We start from the raw sequence: 26383 nt of genomic DNA, 5'->3' as shown, positions 1-26383 counted from the left end.
GAGCGGGGCGGGCAGCTCTGGAGCTGTTCCTCACTGGTTCACATGTGGTGGAAACTGTCCTGCCTTGCCAAGCAGCTCAAGGCCCAGAACTTGCAATTAACCCATTTCCAGAGTTTATGAGAGGATCTGAAAGGGGTCCTGAGCAGTGGCCTAGACCACTATGGGTTATCTGAAATTTTCACTTCAGTATGTGTTGTCTCTGCTCACAGGCGATGGAGTTTTTCCTTAAGACTAACAAAACCCTGTAGTAATCCTGGGTTAGGCAAACCCATTAACATATAGGAAAAGCAGCCAAAGGGGATTGCGCAAAGTGAAATCCAGAGAGTGGTTCATGTGGAGAACATGGGGAACATTATTTTGGTGACACTTGTGAACAACGTGCATGGTGCCCTGGCTAATCACATCTAGCAGATGGTGCTCACTACAAATGTGCTGTGGACAGCTTTGGGTCAGACCCAACAGCGCTTCATTTTTTATTTATTATTTTTATTCATTTTAGAAGGAAAAACCCTCTGATGTCTTTGACTGCTAGCTGTGTAAACAAACCCACAGATACTTAAGCAAGTTAGTGGTCGGCAAGTATTCCCTAATGCCTTCTGTAGGATCTGGGTGTGAGACCTGTTGTCTTGGCCCAAGGACAGCTGGAACCACTGTGCATTTGTTTTTCCCCTTACCTGGGTTTCGCTCTGCAAGTGGGAGGAGGGTTTCCTGTACCTTGTGGCTGGTGATTTACTCTGAACATGGGTTTCAGGGAATTTGGGGCTTGGTTTTGTGGGGATGTAGTGCTCCTCTCGATGTTGGGCTTAACAGCAAAGATGGATGGGGAAACTGAGGCAAAGGGAAGGAGGGTGCCCTGCCCAAGGTGACATTGTGGTTGGGAAACACCCTTCTAGGTTTGAGGCAGTGCTGTGTTTGTCTGAAAAACTTTAAAAAATCTGGAGTTATGGACGTGCCCCAATTTCCAGGTGTGCCCCCCATACCTGTGGTCTTGAGCAGATCTGCTTCCTGCCTGGTGCATAGATCCAGCCAAGCTGTGCAGACACAGGAATCCTGCACATAGGGTTCCCAGATAGTATTTAAAATCCAGATTTCACATGGCTTTATTGTGATTGAAGGTGAACAGGCTTGGATGGGAGTTCATCAGCTTTTGTGGATGCTCTGGTCCTTGCATGGATGTGTGTCCCACAGCTGCCCAAAGCACATGGTTGGTGCGTTAGTAGGTACAAACAGGAAACTGTCAATACACCCTGTAAATACAAAGAGGAGTGAGCCAAGGAAGGCTTCAAAGGCAGGGAAGTGATGGGGATGGAGAATGGCTGGCCAGGGAGGAGAGAAGCCCTGCAGATACTCGATCCTGCCGTGTTTGTTTGCACAGCTCTGGGCTGCTCTGCCCGGCGCACTCAGAGGAGCATCGGGCCCTCCCCGGAGGACAGTGCCAGATTGGCTTTCATGGCCTTTTGCAGAGGGATTGCTCCAGGGGTCTGTTCCTGTAAGTTAATATTTGCAGTGCACAGGGCTTAACTGGAACCAGGCTGCGCAGACATCTGATAACCATAACAGAGGAGATGCTTTTTCCCTGCAAGAGCAGCTTGGAAAAACAAATCCCAATGCTATTCCCTTTGGAAAGATAACAATATGGAAAGAAAAGCACCAGGAATGGTGATGCGTGGATTGCAAGGGGTTTTCTGGTTGAATCTTGGGGTTTTTTTTGTGAACTGCTTGTTTTTGCCTGTATTGCTGATGTGTGTGGTTGTCTCCCCTTCTTTGTAGCCGGGTTGCCTTTCCTCATCATCGAGACAAGCACAATCCAGCCCTACCAGAGGGGCTTCTACTGCGACGACGACAGCATCAGGTACCCGCAGAAGAACGTGGAAACCATCAACGACGCGGTGCTGTGTGCTGCAGGCATCCTCATCGCCATCCTCGCGGTGAGTCCCACCTCCAGAACCTCCTCCTCTGTCCCAGCAGGGGCTTTTTGGCACCTCTTTGTCCTGCTAATGCTGCCACGGTGTCTACCGGAGCGCATCTCCTCTGCGGATTGTTTGACTTTTGTAAGCGTGGAGTTGCAAATATTTACAAATGAAAGCTTGTAATGAGAGGAATGAGATTACTCTTGAAGCCTGTAAACAGGCCCAAAGCTGTTTGGGCAAGTCTGTGAGCTTCACAAGAACTTTTCCAGCCTCTAGTAGGAGTTCAGAGTAGAGGCAAAAACACTTGAGTGTCAGTAAGGACTTGGCATGGTTTGTCACTATTCAAATAACTCGTGGTATTTGCCTGTTTTATAAGGTTTAAAAAACAAAGAAAGGATACATCTTTTCAGCTAACCAGTGCCTGGAAAATTTAACAGGTTAGTGTTAGGTTTTTAAGAGATTGCATATTAAAGCCATTTTTAAAAGACAATTAAAACCTTCCATGGTGAGCATATTCCCAGGGTCCTTGCTGTAAAATGTTAATGTCCCACCTTCCCAATGCCTCTTCATTTTCCTTCTGCCAGTTCTTCTAGAGCTGTGCTAGGAAATGATTGCATGGCACGAGCTTTATTTGTCAGCCAAAAAGCTGAACTCAGCCCTTGAGTTGAGCCTCCTGATGCCCATGTGTCCCTGGTCTGGGGCAGAAGACAAGAGCTGTCTCCAGGTTGTTGCTTAAACACTTCCAGCTAAGATGAAATTCCCCTGTGAAAAGTACCTACATTTTTTTCCTTCTCACCTGCTGCCAGAACAGCTCAGGTGCTTTCCCAGAAGTGCCACCTTCCTCTTGCTCCTTCAGCCAGGAGACATGGAGATGGAGAGGTCAGAAGCACTTGTTCTCCTTTCACCTTTCCTTTCATGGACAATAGATATTTTAAGATGGCACAGTGCCTGCTTTGGTAATACCACATCCTCAGCCTTGTGTGATGTGAATAACTCCATAATTTTCTCATCTCTCCATCATTTCCTCATCTCTCCATCATTCGCTGACCACATACACACACTCAGCAAAGCAGATCCCCAAAATTGCCCTGTCCCTCTGCCCCCTCCCTCCCCAAAACAAGCCCAAAAGGTGCCAGGCCCCCAATTCTATAAACACAGCAGAATTTCCCCCTGCAGGTGAATGACCTTTGAGTGTGGAAAAGCCATAAAAATGAAATGAAAAAGCCTCTCATTTTCGCATTACTGCCGGAGCTATCGGCACGCCAGCTCCATGCAGAGTGTGCTTCTGATCCCTAATGAGGCAGTGGCAAATACAGGAGTTGGAACAGAAACTGGAAACATAATCAGCTGCCTGTGTGATCCATCAACTCTCTACCACGAAATAGCAGGTCAATTAAAAGAGAATGAAAATCCCCAAAGAATTGGATGTTTCTGCCCTGGTTTCACTGTGCCCACAACAAATGTAACTTAATAAGGTAAATTCAAAAGCTCAGTTATTTGCTGTTGAGTGACACAAATGGCTAACGAGGAACTGAAGCAACAGATTTCTTTGCTATGGCAGCCTGCATGGAAAATTCAAGTCAGCCTGACCTCCTTTTTCAGATGTAACCCAGATACCAGAATTACTGTAGCATAATAGGAATTCCTTCCAAATCCACAGAGCACTGAGTGCGCTCCTTTGGAAGGCAAGGCAGTGGTCATGAGCACTTCCAGGGAGCTGGCTTTTGGGATGGAGCAGCCAAAATTCCACACCCTCGCTTCACGTGGCGTCACAGGCAGTCTAGCCTGGGGTAAAAAGGTCCAGGTCATGTTTTAAGTGGCTTGAGGACACCCAGAGAGTTTGTTAAGTAAACGGCAGAGGAGAGACCTTTGCTTCCTTCAGGATGGGAGAGGACATGCATTTGGTTTTAATATCTGTGTATTTACTGACTTCAGGCAAATTTCCATGCAGATGGCACTGGGGAGGCTCGTGCCCCTGGGCTGTGCACTCTCACCTCTCTCCTGACTGCTTTTTGGGCTAGAAGGTGGTTGGTGTGATGTTGGTGGTCCCTTCGATGGTGGGAAGGGGAAGGTGACACTCCTGAGCTTTGTAGGGGCACCACTGCTGTGGGACCATGTCCCCACACCTGATAGGTCTTGAAGGGCTATGAAAAATTCCTAATTAAATTAATTTGCTAGGTGATCTAAGTGACACACCTGGATTAGCTGGCTGTTTTACAATTGGAGGTGATATGCTGTAATGTGATTAGCAGAGAGAATGTTACACCAAAAGCAAGTGGCTAGAAAAGCTCTAAAAGTAATTACAGGCTAATTGGATTGCTGGTGATAGCTTATAATAACAATAAAGCAGACTTGACAACTGAAAGTCTGCAAAAAGCATTCACAGACAGAAAAATTTGATGTTGTCTTCTCTCTAGTGACCATCTTTTTTAAATATGTGTGCCAGGGAATTGTGCCCATCACCTGGGAATGGCACATGTCCCACATGGATGGCTCGCCAGGAGTGCAAGGCATGAGAAGAGCTTGATATCTTTAAAACTTGTTTTCTTTTCAGGATGTCCTTCCAGTCTGTGCACATCTGTGCTGCATTAGTTTTTCACCGTCCTACTTTATCTGGGACAGCACTGCCAAAAAACCAAGTTTACCCAATTTTTAGTTACTCATTAAGTTGATCCATGGCTTTCACTAACTGGAGAGGGTTCCTGGGTACCCAGCAGCATTTTAGTGAGGGAGCGAAGGCTCCAATTTACAATCTGCTACATGTGTGCAATTACCCAGACCACCAACGGTGAGAGAAAAATATTAATCCCCAGACTTTTGCTGGTCCCTGTTTAAAATGGCCACATGCCTTTCCCCAGGCCAAGAGCCTCAGGTTTGAGTGGATCTGTTTGTGAGTTTGCAGTAATGGCACATCTCCCAGTGTCAGATATCATCCTTAATTTGTCTGGTCTTCCCTCTGTGAAAGCCACGAGTTTGGAGCCTCAGAGCTCCCCTCCTTGTGAATTTAGGCTTTTGGGAGTGCAGGAGCCTCTGTGTCCATCCAGGACAACCTCCCTCTGCAGGCCTCACACCAGTAGATTTCCTGTGCTGGACCAGGGTTCAAAATGGAGATAAACCATGGTCTTTGGAGACTGTGACGATAAAAATGATGCAGCTCCCTAAACAAGCCTTGGTCACCATCAGATTTCCAAGAGGAAATCTCAGCTGTGATGTGTAAACCCCAAATGGTGGTGCAGCCACTCTAAGAATTTCTGTGCATGGTAGCAGAGCCTGCTCTAGCTTGGAATTTATTTTCTGTTATTACAGTTGTATCTCTCTTTGATAAAGCCTGCTTAGCTGCAATTTCAGCTGCCTTAGGTCAACCTTTGTTTTTCCAAGCCCCGGTACGAGTGAGTTCAAACAATGATACAGCTTCAACTCTTCTTAGTCTAATTGCCATACTTTTCCAGTTTATTAGTTTCCAAAGGTTGTGCCAAGCTTTTAAAAAAGGTAGGCAGGGGAGCCTCGTCTCCTGCTTAAGGCTGGCAGGCTGCCACGCTGGGAGGAATATTGCTGGCTGCTCCAGAAAGGGATTAACATGAAGGCATTTTTCTTGACAGTTAATTTTACATATCACAGTCCCTGTGACTACAGAGAGGCAGGGACAAGGGGGCATCCAAAAAAAAAAAAAAAAACAAACCCCACAAAACCTCTGCCTCAATTTATGACTCAGGTATAAAAACATTTAGAGTAATGAATGAAATCCTAAAGCTGTAAATCTGGAGCTTAAAATTTAGGTGTGTAGCGTGACGGAGAACAATTTAAGTCTTTGGCTCTTTGGGAGAGGTGAGACATTTGGACTTCATTTCACAGCCTGATTTTCATTAACCTGCCTCTTAAGAGTCATGAGTGTGAGAAGTTGCATCCTCTGCTCCCTGACAGTGATTTATGGCGATACTGTCAAACCTCAGCACCCCTGACACAAGAAAAACATAATCTGCTGCCAGGTGATGGCAAGACACCTTGAAATGCCCCAAAATAGCTGGACTTTTTGGAGGCCTTGAGACATCTGAATTGGGTCTGCTGGCACCAAGTTTTGGGCCAGAATCTGAAAAATGTGAGGCCTTCTGTTTCTTCCCTTGTTATGTTAATGATTTTAAGAGAGGAAGATAAGCAGGATGTGGATTTATTTTCCTCCAAAATCAATTTGATAAGAGGGTAGTGGGTCTGGCCTCTCCTTCCCAACACATGCTGATTCTTTATCTGGTTTATGTCAACTTAGAGTTTCAGGTTTTAGAATATAGCAACATATATGGGGAAAGGTGGAGGTTTTAAGGTGGTGGCTGATCCTTCTTCTTCACCTTCTTCTTCAAGGGTTTAGGTGTTGTTTTGTAATTGGACCACATTGTGGGACATGAGGGATTGGTTATTGGGTTAAAAGTAAAAACAATCTAGGTGTCATTTCGTAATTGGATAGTTTTGCCCTAAAAGACCTTGTAGAGAAAGACGCTTGTTAGTAGAGAGCTATAGAACTCACAACTTTTAAGACTGTAATATAGATATAAGAAATAATACACATTTGAGCCTGAATACAAAATACCATCTCCAGATGGATCTTCAATCCATCAACCAATACAAAATACCATCTCCACAAGGATGGCTTCAATCCCAACCTTGACAGAGGCAGAAAGGAAGTTAAAGAACTGACATTTGCCCAGTGTTTTTCCTGCTCTCTGACCTCTCTGTTGTGCTTCCCTCGCAGATTATAACGGGAGAGCTCTACCGCATCCACTACCTGAAGGAGAAATCCCGCTCCTTCATCCAGAACCCCTACGTGGCAGCTCTCTACAAGCAAGTGGGCTGCTTTGTTTTTGGCTGTGCCATCAGCCAGTCCTTCACAGACATTGCCAAAGTGTCCGTCGGGCGCTTGCGGCCGCATTTCCTGGCCGTTTGTGACTTGGATTTTTCCACCATCAACTGCGCCAAGGGAGTTTACATCCAGAACTACACCTGCAGGGGGAATGACAGCAGGGTGCAGGAAGCCAGGTGAGAGCCCCTGGCACCAGAGCCAAGGGTTGCTGACACTAAATGTGGCTCAGGTTTCTCTGTCTGCAATAGAGGATTTGAATCTGAAACTGAGAGTGGGGTTAGTTTGGGTATTTGGATGAAATTCTTCCCTATGAGGGTGGCAAGGCACTGGGTGGATTGCTCAGAGAAGCTGTGGATGGATGCCCCATCCCTAGAAAGTCATCTTAGATGGGGATGTGAACAACCTGGTCTAGTGGAAGCTGTCCCTACCCATAGCAGGGGGTGGAACGAGCTGGTCTTTGATGTCCCTTGCAGCACAAACCATTCTAGGATTCTGTGAAATGCTGCTTTTTCTGTGAAGGCCATAAATCCGTTTTCCAGCGGGCAGCAGTTTCCCTTGGGAAGTGTGGCACTCAGCTGAACAATATTTCTTTTCCTTTCTCTTTACTCCTACACTATTGTTTCCCTGAGCTGCTGCTCTCTGTGGGAATTCACCCCCAGAGCTGAGCTCATGGTGAGCAGCTCAGACTGTCCTGTGTATGACAGCAGAGCTTCTCAGGAAAGGCTCCACCACACAGGCAGGGCTGCCAGTGCCTCCCCTTGGAGCTCTACCACATCCATCAGATGCCCAATTTTGACTTTGCCAGGGGCATATTCCACATGCTGCAATCAGGCTTCTGGAGAAGTTGCTCTCTTTTCATTTCTTCAGGGTTTCCCGGTTATTTGAGGCGAGATGATGAGTTATTGGGTTATCCTGGAAATAACTGCTGTCCCCTGAGTAGGCCAGGAAGGGACAAACAATGCAAGCATCCTGTCCATCCGTTTGCTTTCTGCCTCACCAGCAGGCAGGGCGGATAACAGGGGTTTTATAACCAAAGGATTGGGGGTTGTGAGTCCCTTTGCTCTGGCACCCTCTGGCACCCTGCCACAGCAAGTCACCATATTATAGGGAGAATTGTGATATTGAGGATTGTGCTGCCTGGTTCTGAGCACCTGCTTTGTTTTGCAGGAAATCCTTCTTCTCCGGGCACGCGTCCTTCTCCCTGTACACCATGCTGTACTTGGTGGTAAGTGAACTAATTGATCCCCTGTCCCCCATCCCACATTCCATAGCAGTAATGGCAGGGTGAGCCTTGGACATGGGAAGTTGGTTGGAAAAGAAGAGTCTGAGCTGTTGGTGGGAGTATCCACCCTCAGCTGCTGTGGTGTTTTTTAGGATAGAGACTCCTGGGATGACAGCTGAGCTCTGTGTGTGCAGCTCTGGGATGTGGCCAAGGTGGCGATTAAATCCAAATCCTGCTACATTTGTTGATGGTCTGCTTGTACACTGAGGAGAGTTTGGGGGGAGCCAGAATGTTTCGTGGATGGAGGGGCAGGATGTGCTGCATGGCCGTGTCAGGAGGTGATGCCTGGTTCCAAAATGTGCCAGCAGAGCAGGTGGAGCAGCCTCTGCCCGCCTGGTTCCGGAGGGGAGGGCTGGGACTTGTTTTCCTTTGTCAGTGAGAAATGGCTCTGCCCTTCCTGCGCCTGGGCTGGGGCCGGGGTGGCTGCCAAGGTGCTTCCTGCCAGGACTGCAGGAGGCAGCGCTGCCCACACGGGCTGGACACACACACACGCCCTTCTGAGGGATTTGTGCCTGGTTTTCCTCTTTTGTAAGTTATTTATTTCATAAAAAATCAAGTTTTGTGTTGCTTTTAAGATTTGTGCCCCTCCTCCGTCCCTGGTAATCTCGGATTTGCAAGCAGAGGAGCAGCACTGCACTGATAAAAACATGAAACATGAGCTTTTATCTATCAGCAGTGCTCCCCCATCTCTTACCCTCTGGAAAGATAAGTGACCACTGCCTTTTCAGCCTTGGATCCCCTTCCCTGTGAGCAACTCCTGTAACTGAATCACTGGGCTTTCCAGGCAGCTGTGGGTGGCGTATTAAATTCTTTCTTTGTTTTCCCTCTTATTTTGTTCTTGGAAAACTTCTGAATTTCTCCAGCAAATGTTTTGGCTGTTTCCTCCCAGCTATTACAATGAAGAGCTGCCTTGGTGATGCTTCACAGGAGGCTCAGCCCATCATAAAGCTTTGTGAGCTGAGTTTGGAAGCCATCGCTCACAAGGGCAGTCGTTTATTTCTGGGGAGGTCTCTGGGCAGTCAGATCAGTCAGCCCTGAGGTATTTTCAAGCCCAGCATCTGGGTACAGCAAGGACTGCCAGTCCCTATTAAGGTGGTGATGGTTTCTCTACCAGGGCTTGACCCATTTGCTGCAGGTTGCTGGATAGACTTTCTTTTTTTCATGTGTTTTCTGAAATTCCAGCACTTTTGGAGCAGGTGAGAAACAAATGGAAATACAGAGCTTGGGGGGCGGAGACCCCAAAACTGCAGAGTGTGTTCCAGGTTCCCACAGGATGCACAGAAAACCTGCAGGGCTCATTTTCCATTGCTGCTTTGCACCAATGCTGCTGCCTGATGTTGTTTTTAACTTTGCAGCAGGCTTTAGAAGTGGTGTTTAGCTCCTGTGTGATGCCTCAGAGCGCAGAGATGCCTCTGGTCTCTCTTTGCTGCCCTTCCCTGTCCCCATATGGGAGCACTTGAGCTGTCAGCACTCACCAGACTTTGCCCCACACTCCCACATCCCCCAGGACAACAGGCTGCTCCACTTGCCCCTCTCTATGCAGGGGGCAATCCCTTTAAAATTATTTTAGTTTTTCATTTTCACCTTGTCCCAAAACTGTGATATGGCTGGTAGCAGACTGTGCCTGACCAGCTGTCCAGTTGCCTTGTGTCTTAAGAAGTCAGGAAAAATTACATCAAGTATTTGGTGATTAATTGAAGGGAGAAAAGACAACTTGAGACAAGACAGGTGAGGCAACAATCTTAAGGCTCTCTTCCACCTAAATGATTCAGTGATTCCAGCTTGTCTAGCAGCACCCTGCTCTCCATCACTCCAGTTCCCTGGTCACTGCCAGAGCCTGACAGAGAAATCTCATAGAAAAAGGGAGGCAGAAAATCTGACACATTGGAGAGGCTGATAATATCAAAAAAATAATTACAAGAAAAAAGAGATTCTAGTAAGCCAGAGGGATTTTATTTGATGCAAGATAAACCCTGCTGTCTTGCCCACCTCAGTGAATGAGTTGGGGATTTGAAACCCTGCTTAGAAACATGGCATCCACCATGCCAGTGCCTGCAGGAGGTGGGTTTGATGGGTTTAATCAGGGAACCATCTCAATCAAGACAAAACGGGTGCTCTCTCTTCCTGGGAAGTGAGGGCTGTGCTGCAGCAGGTTGCTGCCTACACTTTGGATAGCAGCAGTGTGCCAGGAGCTGCTGCAGAGCTGGGGGATCTGTGGGGCTAAGCATGTCCTGCAGAGGCCTGGCAGGTCAGCCGTGTCCCGAGCGTGTTCCTGGTTGAACAATACCTCATATTTCAAGGATAAGTCACTTCCCGCCTTTCCTGGCGCTCCCTGGCTTCACTCTCGGAGCCCATTCTGAATTAAAATGTTTTCAAGTTTGCTTCACCTGGTGGAGACGGGTGCCAGAAGATTCCAGTCAGGCTGTGAGAAGATCCCTGGATTCCCACGCACCCCGCAGGGCTTTGCCTGCAGCGTGGGGCTGGATTTGTCCAGATATTTGGTGAGCAGTGGCTGAGTGACCACAGCTTCCCCATTTCCTGGCACAGCAGCAGAGCCCTGTGCTATCCATGGGCTCCTAGCAGGAAAACACTCATAGATGCCAAGCCCTGGAGGGCTTCGAGGGAAAAGTCCCAGGCAAAGGCACTTGCAACACAGTGAAATCCCCTGGGATTTGGTTCTGAATGCTGACACCTCAGGGCTAAGTTTCTCGCAGCCTTCTTGTCACCAGGAATACTCAATTAACATCAGGCCTTTGTATAAAAAATTTAAAAGGGGAAATAACTCTTGGGTAATCCTCTTTGTCCTAATTTTCCTTGCTTTGTTACCCCTTGGCTGAGCAAGCTGTAATACGTATTTATAGCAGGCTGAGGAAAGAGGAGGTATGGAACAGCTTATTCCATGCAGCCCTCTGGAGCTGACCCACACCTCTTTGTCTTGTTTCTGTGGATGTGTGGGAGTCTTTGCAGGGAGCAATGGATGCTTTCCACTCCCCTGGAGCATATGAGACCATAATGCTGATTTATTTGCAGCATGAAGTTGCCTGAAATCACACAAAGGGCGCAGAAAAGCTAAATTTAAATATCAAGAAAGTTGAATTAATATCCCTCAGTAATATTGGCTGATTCTGGATAAAATGCAAGCAAACCTTGTGTATTTAGTATGTGTCGGTGGGTGAGGCAGAAGGCTTCAGAATGGGTTGTGGTGAGTTCTACTGGTGGAATTGGAAAATGAGAGATGGTGCTGGGTTTATGTTTTGTGGGAGTGTGAGACTTCTCCCTGGAGCTCCTTGCTAAAGGGTGGAGAAGGTGCCCTGGTACAGCTGAGCAGTGATGTGCCCTTGTGAAGGAACCTCTGTGGTGGTTGTGGACTTGGAGTTGAGTTTAGTGGTGACCTAAGGAAGACAATAAAATGGAAATTACATCAGGGGCCAAGGCTGAGCTGTGAACTGAGCTCCTGGGGATAATTCTGATGGGGTGAGAGGATGCTGTGCACTCAGCAGAAGCAGGGAAGAGGCAAACAGCACATGCTGAGAGGTCTTTGCCCATCTCCTGTCCTTCCCTTCTGGCCAGCTTGGTGCTAAAAGCCAAATTGTGCATTCCCAGCCTCCAGCTGGCTTTGTCCAGCCAGGACAGTGCATTACACTGGGATGAGTTTGGGGTGGGGAGGTTTTGGCCCTGTAGCACTTCGGGTACCACTCTGCTTGCAGATGGGGCTGAGAAGGAATGGTGAAGGAATGGAGAAGGATGTCACTTGGGGTCAGCCAGCCAGGAACAAGCCCAGCTGTTTCCCAGAAGGAAACTCCAGGTGTGCCTGAGGGGGTGATGGAGTCCAGCCCTGCTGCAGGAGAGCTTGAAGGGATTTCTGGAGAGCAGAAAGCCCCGGGAGGCTGGAGGTGCTGCTCTGAGCCTGTGTGCCCTGCCAGCTCCTCCTGGCTTTGCTCAGAGGCTGTGTGTGGCTGTGGGCACTCTCCAGCAGCACTGTGGAAGTCCCCTGGCACAGGAAGAGTGATGTGACATCCCTCAAGCCATGTGCTTTGTGGTAACCCAGCCTCTGCCAGGAGACAGCGGATGGGAACTCCAAATAACTCCCACTCTGTGTGATCCCATTTCTCCCACCCTTGCTCCTGTTGGTGCTCCTGGTTTTTGCTGCCCTGTGATGATCTGTGGTGGAAATAACCCTGGTTGTGGTCTTACTCTTCCACCCCCTCCTGGGAAGGGCTCCATTCCAGCTCCACATTCCCATCCAAATCTGTCAGTCTGTAGCAGGCAGCATTTCAGATTTGCTCCCAGGAGAAAAAAAAAAACAACAAACCAACCAAACGAAAGAAAAACCCCACCAAAACAGCAAAAGCACCTTCATAAGCAGATTTGCAGATAAATTTCCAGGAACTTCCCATTTCTTGGTAATAGCACTAATTCCTGCATTAGGGAAATTCTGATCCTTTCAGCCCCTAAATTCTACTTTCACTTCTTGACTTTGTCCCATTAACTGGGTTTTTCTTTCATACCAAGGGCAGAGGCAAAGTTTGGAGCACCTTGAAAGTATTTAGGGGATCCTGGTGTTTGAGAGCAGCTTTTGTAACGCTGCATGTTCATAAAATGCCTGTGGAATAGGAGGAGTGCTGTTATGCTCTTTTTTTGTTCTTATGAATGGGGACTAAAGAGCAGTTTTTTCCATGGCCTTTATTGTGGCAGCAAGAGGAACTCAGTTGAGCTTCTCACACTGGTGTTGCAGTGTCTGAGGAGCACAGGACTAAACTGTGGATTTTAGTTCTCCAGGATATGCAGGTGTGGGTGTGAGGGGGCTTGGGGGACACCTAGCACTCCCCCTATGGTGCCACACTGCTTTTTGCTCCTGTTCTAGGGCTGAAGATTGCACAGGAGGGACACAGTTCAGCCTCAGAAGTGCCTACTTTATTGTGTCTTCAAATTGTTGTTTGCTTTTTATTGCTAATTTTTAATTGATACTTTGCACCCTCACCTCTTGATGACTTTTTTAGTCCAGGCTTGTGGGGTGGAAAGATTTGAGAAGATGTCCAGACTGTGCAAAAGTGATGAATGTCAGATTATACAGCAGCAAATTTCCTTCTTAAGGGATTTGATGGGACAAAGACAGAAGATTAAAATAAGACATCAGGTTTCAAGTCTTCTTGGCAGAACTGAGAGTGATGGTTTATAATATATAATACTTGGAGCTATTTTTGCTCTGCAGCAGCAGCACACTGGAACCTGAGTTTTGCACTGTCACCTGGGCTGAGCTGAGGCTCTTGAGCATGAAAACAGAATCATGGAATGGTTTGGGGTGGAAGGGACCGTGGTGTGGGGTGTGGGATGTGCTCCATGGGGCTGTGGCTCTGTTCCCAGGCTTGGGCTGGTTTGCAGATATATTCCCCAGGATCACCATGTGCATTAGCCAGCACTGAGCTGTTCTGGTGCTGCTCCCTTCCATGTTAATTGGCTAACAATCTGGATAATTTGGAGCATCTGCTCCATTCAGACAATGTGATGTTTCATTTCTTCTGAAGAGCCCAGTGTGTGTTCTTCCCAAAAAGGGGCAGATACAATGTTTATGCAACAGCCAAACATACTAAATTGGCCAAAATTATGCATCCCTCTTATCAGCTTCCCAGTTAGCTCTGCTTTTACAGGTCATTTTGTGCTTTTATGTTGTCATTAAGTTATTTGTGGTTTCAGGGAACCCAGTGAGAGCTTCATCCCCTTTCATATCAAGGCAGTGCAAACTGCTCTGGGTATGTAAACGGGATCATAAATGGGGAGTAAAGCCCTTTGCAGCCCTCTGATGTAGCAGAGCCCCTTGAAAGACACGGGGTCTGACTCCGGTGCTGCATTTAGGAGCAGAAATGGGGAGTGCACCCCTTTGCAGTCCACAGGGTCTGACTCCAGCGCTGCATTTAGGAGCAGAAATGGGGAGTGCACCCCTTTGCAGCCCACGGGGTCTGGCTCCAGTGCTGCATTTAGGAAGAGGCAGAGCAGGCCTGGGCTGCAGAGGCCCAGCAGCATTTGCCAGGCACTTTCACACCCTTTGAGCCTGACTGCTCCCCAAGCCTGGAGGCTGCTGTGGCCTCCCTCCCTCCCTTCCCCCAGCCTTCCTCCCTGCCCCATCCCCGGCAGGAGCTGCTGTTTTGCTGTTTTCCTGCCCTCTCTTCCCGCCCCGCTTCCCCGTTCCCACAGGAACCGGCCGTGCCCGGTGCCACGGCGGAAGCAGGCCCGAGATAGTCACGGCAGGGCCACAGTGTCTGCCTGACATCACCCCAGAGCCCTCCTCTGGGCTGGGCCAGGGCTTTGCTTGGCATTCCCACCCAGGGAGGGAATTCCCAGGCTGTGCAGTGGGGCAGCTGCTCCCTGTTTCCCTCAAACCCCGGGGCTGGGGGCTGGGAAGCACGATGGGAGTGTTGGAGGGTGGCGTTGTGCGCATTGTTGGTGGTTGTGGCCATGTGTGGCAGTTCTCAGGACGGCTCTGCAGGTTTAGCACGCTGTATTGACTCTTCCCTTCCCTCTGAAAGAGGGTATGAGTCCTAAATACCCCAGGTTTGGGACCTTAGTTTTGTTATGTTTAATAATGCTGGGGGGGAATGTCTTTACTGGGATGCAGTGTTGTGTGGAGGCTGAAGCAGAGCTGGGTTGCAGGGGGTTGCAATCCCCTGTTTCTGGCTCACTGAGGAAGGGCTGTGACCATCCACCTCTGTCCTCATCCCCTCCAACGGTTAAAAATCCCTCCAGAGGCCACACAGGTGCAAGGAGCATCCTTCCATTTTGTCAACTCCCCCTCCTTGAGCCACAGGGCCGTGGCTGCCCCCACAGCGCAGTCACTGCTGCATTTTGGGCGAATTTGTGCAAACTAACTCAACCTTTTTTTTGTTTGTTTCCTTCTCTTGCCACAGTTCTATCTGCAGGCCAGATTCACGTGGAAGGGAGCCCGGCTGCTCCGTCCCCTGCTGCAGTTCACCCTGATCATGATGGCCTTTTACACCGGGCTGTCCCGCGTCTCCGACCACAAGCACCACCCCACCGACGTGCTGGCAGGCTTTGCACAGGGAGCCCTGGTGGCTTACTGCGTGGTGAGTGGGCAAAATGGGCAGGAACAGTGCTGGGAAGGTCCTGGCGTCTCGGGTTGTTGGTTGTTAATTGCTGCCCCGAGATGTGCAGGATGTCTCTGTTTTGGCCCGCACGTCTGAAGAAAGAGTCTGGACTCTTCACTTTTCTGTCTTGAAGTTGTTTATTAATTCTTATCTATAAAATTTTCTTTCTGCCCAGCCAAGGTGTGCTCAGCCAGGCAGCCCCAGGCACTCTGACTGCCCTCAGGGCGGTGTTGTCTTTTTATACTACAAACTACATATAACATATTTACCTTAATTCCCAATACCTATCACCTCTGTTAGACAGTGCACTTCTACTCTAAACTAATCCCAAAGTGCCAGCATCACTGCAGAAAATGGAGAAGAAGAAGAAGAAGAAAGGCTGGACATGCCCAAGTCCCCATAACCCCCATACCAAAAATCCTAAAATCTACATTTTCACCCTGTGAATATTTTATTATTATACTATTCAAACCTCTGTGACTTTCAGGTCCTCATACAAAGCTGGTAACTTGCTCCAGGGGTCAAAATCAAACCTGCAGGTGTTCTGGGCTGCGTGCCAGGGTCTCCAAGCCCCCTGGCGGGGTCCTCAGCAACTCTGGGCACCCGGAGGGATGTACTGAGTCCCGACACTGGGGCCTTTGCACCCTCACAAGTTCAGCTCAGGTGGTTCCCTGTTGCAGCTGGGGATGTGGTGGGAGGCTCCAAAGGCTTGGTCCAGGCAGCTGGGGGTACTGAAAGATGTTCAGCCAAGGGAGGGTGTTTCCCTCTCCACCAGAAACTTTGGCTGTTCTCAGTGGCGCTCAGCTGAACAATATTTCTTTTCCTTTCTCTTTACTGCTACACTGTTGTTTCCCTGAGCTGCTCTTCACTGTGGGAATTCACCCCCAGAGTAAGTGTCCTCAGTTAGGCTCCTTAGCAAGGTTTTCCACCAGGAGCTGAGCAGAGAGTCTGGAGTGCTTGGCATTACGGCTCTTCCACACACAATCCTTCCAAAAACTGGTGTCAGCCTGACCAGGGGAGGTGCCTGATGGCTGATGGATTTTCAGGGGGAAAAAAGGCTCTTGAAAAAGTGGCCAACAAAAGCTGTGCCCACTTCTCTTCAGCTGCTGGGCTGGTTCTCGTGCCACTTGCTCTCAAAGGGTGACCTGATTGCACAGCCCTGTAACTCAAAGTGACGCGTGAAGATGTTTTAAGTTGGTAGGATGGGAGGGAACCAGGTCAGGCAGCTGCCTCGGACAGACACAAAGGAGCTGGGGGCTGTGGTGGTTTCTGTGTGTGTGTGAACTCCCCAAAAGCAAGATTTTAACAGCTCACCACTTTTTGTGGGGGTTTTTGTTGGGTGTTTTTGGTTTTTTTAACTGTTCTAAAAGTAAATCAGCCTTGGGAACAAGGAGTTAAGTTCACCAATATTATATTTTGCAGGGAGAGAAAATAGGTTATTTATGTACTTCCCACTCGTTGATAATATTCCAAAGCCAAAACAAAAATGTCATTGTTGGGACATTTTCATGGAGTATTATTAACTCTGTGAGCTGTAGCTGTTGGGTTTTGCCTCTGCCTGGTGCCCACATCCCATGCAGGGCTGGCAGAGGGGGAGGTGGGAGAAGTGTGTGTCTTTGTGGTGGGAAGTGGGCTTGCAGGCACAGTGTGGAAGGGGAGTAGGGACCGGGCAGTGCATCCCTGGGTCCCAGCAGTGGTTCCAGAAGGACAATAGCTCTCCGGATGGAGCTTGGGATGGGTGTCCGCATGCTTCCTGGCTGGGACAGAGAGCAGCAGGCCTGGCTGTCCCCTCCCAGCCCTCCGGCAGCTGGGAGCTGTGCTGGGAAGGGGAGGCTGTGGCAGGGCTGGGATAGTTTTCCTGTGTCATAGGAAGCAGCTGCCTCGAGTTTCCCAGGCAGGCTCGGGTTTGAGAGCCTGAGCTGCTCTCCCAGCCTGCTGGTAAAAGGAGCAGTTGTGTCTAAATGCTTTGCAGGAATGGCTCAGTAACCTGGAACATCTCAGGCTTCAGCTTAGGACTCAGGGCAGCGTTTGAGGGCAGGGATGTGCCATTCCATCAGCCTGCAGAGAACCAGCAGTGTACTGTTCTCGAGAGCCTGGCTTTGCTGGTGGGAGTCTTTGCCTAGTAGGGCGTGGCAGACTTTCCTCCATTTTGGGAGGTGGCAGCAAGGGACAAGAGGAAGAGTCATCCCAAAACACCCTAGAGTTTGCACTGAAGAAACAGTTTAGCAGCTTTTTGTTGAAATTCCTGGTATGTCCTGGGGGTTCTTGCCCAGCTCTCCTGCACAGGCTGCTCTGAAACAGAGGGAGGGACCTGGAGACTCATCACCTCCCACCCTGGGTGCTCCCAGCCACCCCTTCCCCCAGCAAAGCCTTCAGGGTCCACCCTGGTGATAGCCAAGGGCTGTAAAAACACCACAGTTATCAAGCCATAATTTTCAGTAGAAACCAATTGTGGATTTCATCTCCAAAGGCTGCCTGAGCTTAAACCCAGGTCGTGCTGCAGCAGACACGTTTGTCTTTCAGTGCCTGAAATAACAAGCAGAAGACATTAATGTCAAGCACTTCCAGCTGATGAAACATTCAGACGTGGAGCCAGGGTGAAATACAACGAGGATTTCTCAAATAGAAATAGTTTCTCTGCGCCTTGCAGGCAGCTTGCTGTGTGTTGTGTGGTTTATGTCTCATCTGAGGGAGAGGGAGAAGGGGAGATGTCAGGAGGACATGCTCCCAGTGTTGCTCTGGTTAGCTCAGAGGAGTTGTTTTAACCTCTCTGTATATGATTAAAAATTGCTTCAATAGCATGAGAAGTAATAGGAATTGTTAAATGGGAATATGAGATATTGGCTTAAAATGCTCTCAGTCTTCTCCCATCAAGTTTTCTTTATGGGTGGAGAGCACCTTCTACAGGAAATGGAGCTAATCCAAGTGAAAAACTTAGCACGTTTATTAGTCCTTTTTTGTGTTAAACAGTTCAAGCATTAGGAGGATTTAACACACTTTTAACCCCCAAAGATCACGTTTCATGATTCCTATAAATGTTTATATAACCTCCAGCCATGTTAAAGTGAAATACAGTTTAAAGAGAAATGAAACCCCTTAACCAGCCTTTCACTGAAATCTGAAAAGCAGCACAGTAAAAGCAAAAATACCCAGGATGACACTCTACCATAACTCATTCCTGTCAGAAATAAGGACCAGACTCAAAGCAATCCCCAGATGCTTCTTGCACTCAGCAATCTCCTCCCATAAATTGATTTGTCATGGCTATCTTGATGCAGAAGTTGGACACCTTTTTGATTGAATCCAGCTCTCAGAGGTGGATGAATGAGCGAGGTGGCACCAAAAATGTACCAAACCAGACAAATGGGAGGTTTACAGTTACTAACAGCCCAAAATAAAACCAGTGCCAGAGCAGTTCAATTTAGTTTTACACTGGGATGCTGCAGCAAGGGGCCAGACTCCAACTTGTGATCCTTGGGAGCATCAGCTGGATCCTTTTATTTACCCAAACATACAAAGGCCGCCACTTGGATGCCCTGTAAACAACTTTATCAACTCTGTTACACAGCCAAACAACCAGCAACCAGCACATACATCAAGAAAATAACTGTTTTGTACATCAGCTCCTTCTTTGCTTTTCCACAAAGCAGCACCAGCTCAGCTTCCTGCATTCCTGGTTAGAGTTGTAGGAGTAAATTGCTGTGTACAGCAGCTTTGCTGTCTGTCCAGCTTGAGCCTTATCTGCTGTGCTGATAGGAGCTTGCAAAAGTTATTTGCAAGGACAACTTGACCTGCTGCACAAGGCTCTGGGTGGTTAGAAAATGTGGAGATGCAGGTAGACCAAACCTTTGCTTTCTCCCTGTCTTACCCAGCCTGGAAGTCGTAATCTAATATTATTTCTTTAAACACCTTGAAATTATTTTTTCCCCTGATTTATCTGGGTGATTACATGTTGCATTTGAGTGGTGTGGGAGGAAAAAAACAAATGTACTGCTGATTGCTACAGCCATGTGCTGCTCATCCTGGGATTTCAGCTCAGCAGACCCGTGGCTTCAGTTGGGATTATTGGGGTTTAAGGCTTTCTGAGATGAGCTGTCACATTTGGGCTGTCAGGGACAGTCACTGGCAGGACGGAAGTTTGGGGCTGTGGCCCCAGGTGACAAAATGATGAATCCTTGCCACTTCTAGCTCCATCCAGAGGATCTGTGCTGTCTGACTCTTTTCCCTTCTGGCACAGGGCTGAGGTTTGGCAAGGGTGAAAGTGCCCCAGTCCTGGAGGACTGATAAGCTTCGTGCTGCTGCCAAAGGAGGATGTGGAAGTTTCCTCCCAGCACTTTGTTTCTTATTGTGTTGCTGCCTTCCGAAATTGCCAGGCACTGGCTTTTTCACATCCGGGAGAGGGCTTACATCACGGGATATTTAGGAAGAAGGAGTCAGGAATAGATTCTCCTCTCCTTAGCCTTTGGCTTCCACCAGACCCTAGCTCTGTACTGGTGCCTTGGTGGGGCATGAGGAGCATGGCTTGCCATTGACTCACTGCTGATAGCTTTTAACACAGTTTTAACTTGAAAGCTTTTAATTGCCTACCTGATGTCTGTCTGAATGAATTGTTTCACTGACTCCATCCCTGAAAGCACTCAGGATGAGTCAGGCCAGCCCTTTGGAGACCTTTGTTATTTTATTGGAGTGCAGGCCATGGATCTGTTTCCTGGCTTTTCAACCCGTTCAGCAGAGGTCTGGGTGTTGCACTTGGTGATGACGCAGTGAGAAATCAAGTTGTCCTCTCATGTTTTTACAGTTTTGTGAGGTCTGAGCCTTTTTCTGCTGTACAGAAAGGTGGTAGCAGGCGCTTGGGATTTCACAGCTGTTACGGGCAGGCATTCAAAAAGTGCTATTTTTGCAGCTTAAAGATGTGTATGTATTCTGTAAACCAACTTTTTGAACAAACCATCACCCACTGTGGCTAAGTTTGCCTTTTCCACTTATTCCTGCAGGTGTTTTACGTCTCAGATCTCTTCAAGCCCAAGACAAAGACTTGCCTGCCTCCACCTCCCATCCGGAAGGAGATCCTTTCACCTGTGGACATCATTGAGAGGAATAATCATCACAACATGGTGTAGAACTTCAAGGAATCAGATGGGTGTTGTATTTTAAACTTTTTTTTTTTTTTTTTTTGCAAAAAAAAAAGTGACTGCTGACAGCAACTACCTGCTGCTCTCAAATCTCATCAGACAGTAGAATGTAGGGAGAGACTTTCTTGCCCGACCAGTAAAGTCTTACTCTGTGGTCTTTTCAACTTGCGACATTTGGATGAAAGGGGTGGTGGTGGTCAACTAAGGCAAAGGTGACAATGAAAAAGAAAAAAACAAAAACAACCCACACTACACAAAAAGCCGAACAAACAAAGAGAGGTGCCGGAGTTCTGGATGTGCAATTGGTTTGAGTGTTCATGTTGTAGTGAACGCCAAATTGTTCCCAGCCCAGTGAACACTAAGGGATTTTTGGAAAGCTGGCCATCCTAGGTTTTTTTCTGACTACGAAGATTTCCAATGCCTGCAAGAAAAAAAACCAGCTCACGACTAAATTGTATAGCACTACGTATGAGCAACAGCACTGAGTCAAGACCTGGGATTGGTTCGTAAGAGTTGCTTTTTTCTTTTCTTCATCCTAGTTTATTTTTGCCTCCTCTCTTCCATACTGTGACTTAATGTAGAAGAAGCTTGCCCAGTCCAAGGTCTCCGAAGGGTGTCTGCTCTCTCTGCTCACACTACATGCCTTTAACGAGCGGCCCGAGACGCGCAGTGAGGCCGGAGAGCTCCTTCCTCTGCACAGAGAAGCCACATTTCCTCCTCCCCGCTCGCTCCCTGCCGAGGGCTCATCCCACTCGAGCGTCCCTAAATGAAAAGAGCATCCTCCACTTCCCAGCCCTTTCCCGCAGAGAAAAATCCCAGCAGGTTCCGTGCGTGCCCGCCCGCGGGAGCCGCGGTTTGCGCCGGGGGAGCTGCGGCTCTGCCGAAGACTCGTTCAGTTCGCACTACGACCCCAGGGCCGAGTCCTGGGGAAACTTTTATTCTGCAGTTTAGGGACGGGCTGCTGGGCGGCACGTCCCGGCCTGGGTGTCAGTCAGTTTGTGCATCCCCTCCTCTCCTCCTCATCCCCCTCCTCCTCCTCCTCCCTGGCCACCCCGGGGTGCGCCATGGCAGTACCAGATCCTGTGCTCCGCTGGGTCACTCTGGTGGGAAATCAGCTGTGCCTCTCTCGGGTGTGATTATGGCATTTTTTTTTTGCCCAGAAGCCACAGGTGCTTGGTTTGCAGCCCTTCCACGAAGCGCATTTGCAAAGGGATCCCGCAGAACACGCAGAACGGCCATTTGCACATCCTTCTCACAGAATCCGTCCTATCATTTCAACTTATAGCAAGCTATGATTTTTTTTTATATTATAAATATTATATAAATAATGTATAAAACCTTAAAAATTAACTATGTAAAATATTATTTCTGAAACAATTTTAGATATATCCACTATGACTATAAACTGTGTCCTGACCTGTGTTATTTACATTTTGCTGCTTAAAAAAGCATTGGATTAATTTTTTTATAGTCGACTAAAATATTGTAGTTCTGTGGTAGTAATATTTTAATGAAAATAACTACAATTAGAGACATTTGTATAAAAAAAACATATTAAATTGTCTGTATTTTTGTAATGTTCCATTTTGTAAAGAGAAGAATATTCAAAGACTTTTGTAGAATACAAAATTGAAGTTTGTATCTGCGAAATTATTGCTGTATAAATGTGCTTTTTAAATAAAAGCTCATAACACAACTAAACATCCCAGTGAAAGCTGCATTCTTTCTTTGGGTTGGCCTTTCCTTGACAGAAAAAAAGGGTCTTTGCCCAGTGGGACAGTTGGAAGTGTGATGTGGATGTTGGGTGGCATTTGGGGATGTGATGGTACAGGAGGGCAACTGGATAAAAAGGACCAGATGCCATTTTTGATGGGAGGGATGAGAAGGTCCCACCAGCTCCTGGCTTGGGGGCACTTCTGGGTCTGCATGGATCTTCTCTTTTCTATGTCCAGTCTTAAAGCAAATCTCATTTTACTGACAGCATCCCTTTTACTTCAACAATCTTATGAGCTTTAAAGAAATGTTATGCAAGTAAATAAGGTCTGAAGAGCCACAGCCCAGCTTCTGGTTGTCCTGGACAACCCCTGGCCGAGGAGGGCTCCCAGCTATGCTCTGCTCAAACACCTTTCCCATGAAAAGCAGGCACTTGGCAGCTGAACCAAACTCCTGCAGCTTGCTGGGTTGCAAACATAGGTGGGAGGGGAAAGAAGAAAAAAGAAGAAAAATCTCACAACAACATGTGCTCAGAGAGGCACATGTGCTCAGCACACAGTTATGAGGCAGCCTGGATTTTTTTACTATTGTTTTTAATTTTTTATTATTGTTTTTATTTTTTATTATTGTTATTTTCCTCCTCCTACAGAGGCAAATGAACTTGGTGGTGGTGACACACGGTCAGAGCCGCGTTTCGACCACTCCTTGAGTGAACCACATCAGCAAGATAACATGGCACAGAAATAATATGCAAGAATGCATGACAGGAAGCAAATACCACATCAAACTGCAGAGAAAGAGCAGGTGGAAATTAAGCCAGCAGAACTGAGCTAGCACTTGCTATTATTATCCTAATTAGGAGTAAAATTTTATTACGCGTGGAAAAACTTCGTAAACCCGCACCTGTCCCAAATGCAAAGGGCGTTTTCATGGTGCCACGTGTGATCTGAGCCTGAGTGTTTGGAGGTTGAGTGTGTTGCAGAGGTGAGACTTCAGCTTCGGGGCAGTGGCTGTGAGGACAGGCTCTTGATCCCCAATTTATCTCCCAACTGCATTGCCTGGGTGTAAGTACCCCCCACGGGAGGAGGAAACCCTGCCCCGTCTGCCTGTGGAGCCCTCCCTGTGCAGAGCCAGCCCCAGTGCAGCAAGCACCCAGCTGAGAAAAGTGTTTGCTTGCATCTTCACCCCAGCTACTTGGAAAAAGGCAGGAATACAGATGTCTGGGGGAAAGAGGAGGGCTTGAAGAAGGGTCAGAGGGGAAGTGGAACAGGAGGTGATAAGAGCCCGGGCAGGGCAGCAGGGCTGGCGAGTCACGGGATCCCAGTCAGGGTGTGTGGGTCAGCCTAGAGAGAGGGAGAAAAGGCCATGTTTAAACTAACAGGGTTGAACTCTATAATGTGAGGCTGAGCATCAGCACTATTTGTGGATGGTTGAGTGATAGTTGTTTCCTCCTCTGCTTCCTGCCCACCTCTCCTGTGCTGTCCCATTCCATCCCATCCTGGGGAGGGTAAGGGCAGCTTTGCACAGCTGGGTGGAACTTTGCTGGGGCTCACCCCTACTCACTGCCTGGGGACTAAGAGAAGTGATCATTTATGGCAGCATGGGTGGAAAAAGGCAAGGTCCACGGGGATCTCTGGGCTAGCCAAGCACAGAGGAACGTTCCAGTGCTACAGGAGGAATAAGGACTGACTTTAAATGAGCATTTCAGTGAAATCCCACAGAGAAGTGAAAGCCAAAGGAGCACAATTGTGGGTACCACAAACCATGAGTGTGGTGACAGGAGGTATCTACTGCCACAGCTTCCTGAGGAGCAGGAAGGAAGAGAAAATAAATAGGTGAAATGGAAAAAAAACCAAACCCAAATTCACATGAGCACTGGGATCCTGAGGCCACCACTCTCTGCAGTGTCTACAGGTGCAGCTGGAGCTGGCACTGCTGTGTGCTTGGTCCTTCCTGCTGGGATGCTGAGCAGCCAGGACACTTTGGGGTTTGCATGCTGCCTCTCTCTGCAGCTCTCCCAAGGAGACAGACGGGTGCACAGACAAACCCAGATGCACTCATGCAAACAAGAAGTGTTGCTGGAGCCCGGGGCTGGGTGCTGGTTGTGGCCTTTAGTGCTGCAAACACCGGGCTCTGCTCATGCTGATGCTAATCAGGGGCTGCGGAGCACCCAGCTGTCTGCCTTTGATGCTGGGGCCTGGCTGGCAGAGCCTCTCTGCACAAGGGGACGTTCTGGTCAAACCTGTCTTTTTTTGCACTGGGACCGGTTGAACACGTTTTCAAAGGCAGGGATTCGTGTGTGCACCTGACTGCCATGGGAGCAGGTCTTTTGTTCCAGGGGAAGGGAGGTTTACGCAAGCCCCAGGTCCGGCCGTGTCTGAGTGCACCTAAACAGCTTCACTCAGCAAGAATGCCTTGGCAGCCTGCAGAGGCTGGAGCTGTTGTACTTCTGCTCAATGATTTTCGGATATGAAGCTCTCAATCAAGGGAGGGGGAGGGAGGAGATTCGCCCCACAAGCAGAGACCTGTTTTTCTCATGCTCCAAGCCTGCCTTGTTTTGGGTGTCCGAAGGTTTCACCCAGCTCTTCGAAAAGCCGAAACCAACACTCATCCATGGAGCCAGAGGATGTGCTGGGCTGAGGTCCTGCTGCGCAGGAGGGCTGGTGTCAAGCCCACATCCATGGCTGGGTTGCAGCACATCTGTCCCTGGAGCCGGCACCCCAGTTCAGCTGCATTTTCCCCCTCCATCTTTGCCTTGACACACCCCGTGCCTTCATTCACCGTTCTCCTCTCAAAAGGCAAGCGATTCCTCCCTTGTGTTTACCTTTCCCTCTGGACACCAGATCAGAGGTTCAGATTTTTAGGAATGAAGTGAATCACTTGCCTCCTGGCTTCTGTAAACATGGTCCATACACCTGCCCTCAGATAGGAGCTACTGCCCATCTCCTCCAGACATTCCTACCCTCATTCCCTTGGTGCCAGGTGATGCTCTGGGCACAGCCCTGACTGCTTGGATTACCCAGCAAAACCGAACACAAGCTGTCCCCTTCACTGGAGGAAGCAGAAGGTAGAAAACAACCTCCTGTTGACTCAGAGGAGGGGGAAAAAGACACACAAACAAACCCCAAAACCCAACAACTTTCAATTATCACCTTTGCACGCCACCCCCACTGGCACCAGCCGGCGCAGGAGTGCCTGCGTTAGCTTGTCTCGAGTTACAATTTCCTCGGGGCACAGACTACACCTATGTGTGTGTTTGGGTAATAATGATCCGACTAGTTGTGATGAATCCACGCCCCATCCTATCTGTAGCTAGAAGGGAGCGAAGTCACCGGGATCATCTCCCAGTTTCCTTAGAAAGTCTCGTTCTGCGAGTTCCTGCCACCGTGACGGCACCTCGCAGGCAGCTCTGCTTTTAATATATAGTGCTGTGGCCTGGTGGAGTGTTTAATTCTTGTCTTGAACCCAGAAAATAACCATCTTGGCTTCCTTATTTATTTATTTTTTATCCCAATTTCGCGTCAGGTGACTCTCAGAGCTGAGTTTTGGTGAATTGCGAGGCTGCCTGGTCATTCAACGCTGGTGGCAAAGGGCTGAGGTGTCTGAAGGCATCAACTGTGCAGGGCTTGATCTTTGTGCAGAGGGTTCCTAACCAGCAGGAACAATGGGCTGTTATTGAAGAAAAACACCTTTTAGTGTTTCCACGTGTCAGCAGAAAGCTGAGGAACAGAACCACCAAAACACCAAACTGTGTACACAGGCATCCACGGATGGGATGAATGGGAATTGTGGCGGATTCAGCTCGCTCCTGAGGTCTTTGAAATTATTCAAAATATACCAAAACTTGAAATAAAATGTGACTTCTCTTTCCCACCTGAAAAACGAATAAATTGAAACAAAGCCATCTGTGCATTTGTACAGGAACTGGTGTGAAAAGCTGGGCTTTCCCACCATGCTTTGACATCTCCATTTCCAGGTGTGTGGTGTGAGTGCATGTGAGCTGAGGTCAGCCTGAGATATAAATTAAATAAAGGAGCATTTAATTCTTGCTAGGCTGATCTTTCCCCTGGAGAAACCCCATGAATGGAACAGAAGGAATTGTGCTGTTTCAATAAGGAACTCAGAAAGAAAATAAAATGTTAAAAAGAGAATAAAAACTCTTTTTATCCAAAGCAGAAAGGGAGCCAGATCTCCTGTGAGCACCACCCTTTCAAAGGCATCTGCCTTCTGCACAAGTGCATAATTTGCTTATTTTCAAAGAAATTTTAGTGATGTTGAAGGCAAATTAATAACACTACTCCAGCCTCCCAGGACTTGTCTGAACAAGAAAAGTTGTTAATGTTTAATATGAGGTAAAATTTTAATCCGTTTCATTAAACTGAGTAGATATTCTTAGT

At 48.1% G+C, this 26383-nt stretch overlaps 1 protein-coding gene across 1 annotated transcript; it reads left to right on the top strand.

Moving 5' to 3' along the window:
* Positions 1-1634: 1634 nt before the first annotated feature.
* PLPP3 (phospholipid phosphatase 3) lies at positions 1635-21974 on the top strand (the record flags this gene model as incomplete). The annotated part of the gene is made up of 5 exons (XM_031058552.1): positions 1635-1928; positions 6652-6935; positions 7927-7984; positions 14944-15120; positions 20136-21974. Coding segments are annotated over 5 exons (939 nt in total), but the record flags the coding sequence as incomplete, so codon positions are not given.
* Positions 21975-26383: the final 4409 nt, after the last annotated feature.

This window comes from Geospiza fortis, unplaced genomic scaffold (genome assembly GCF_000277835.1).
Source record: "Geospiza fortis unplaced genomic scaffold, GeoFor_1.0 scaffold396, whole genome shotgun sequence".
Taxonomy (NCBI): Eukaryota; Metazoa; Chordata; class Aves; order Passeriformes; family Thraupidae; genus Geospiza; species Geospiza fortis.
The sequence above is the reverse complement of the archived record's forward strand: the minus strand, read 5'-3'. Positions and strand labels throughout refer to the sequence as shown.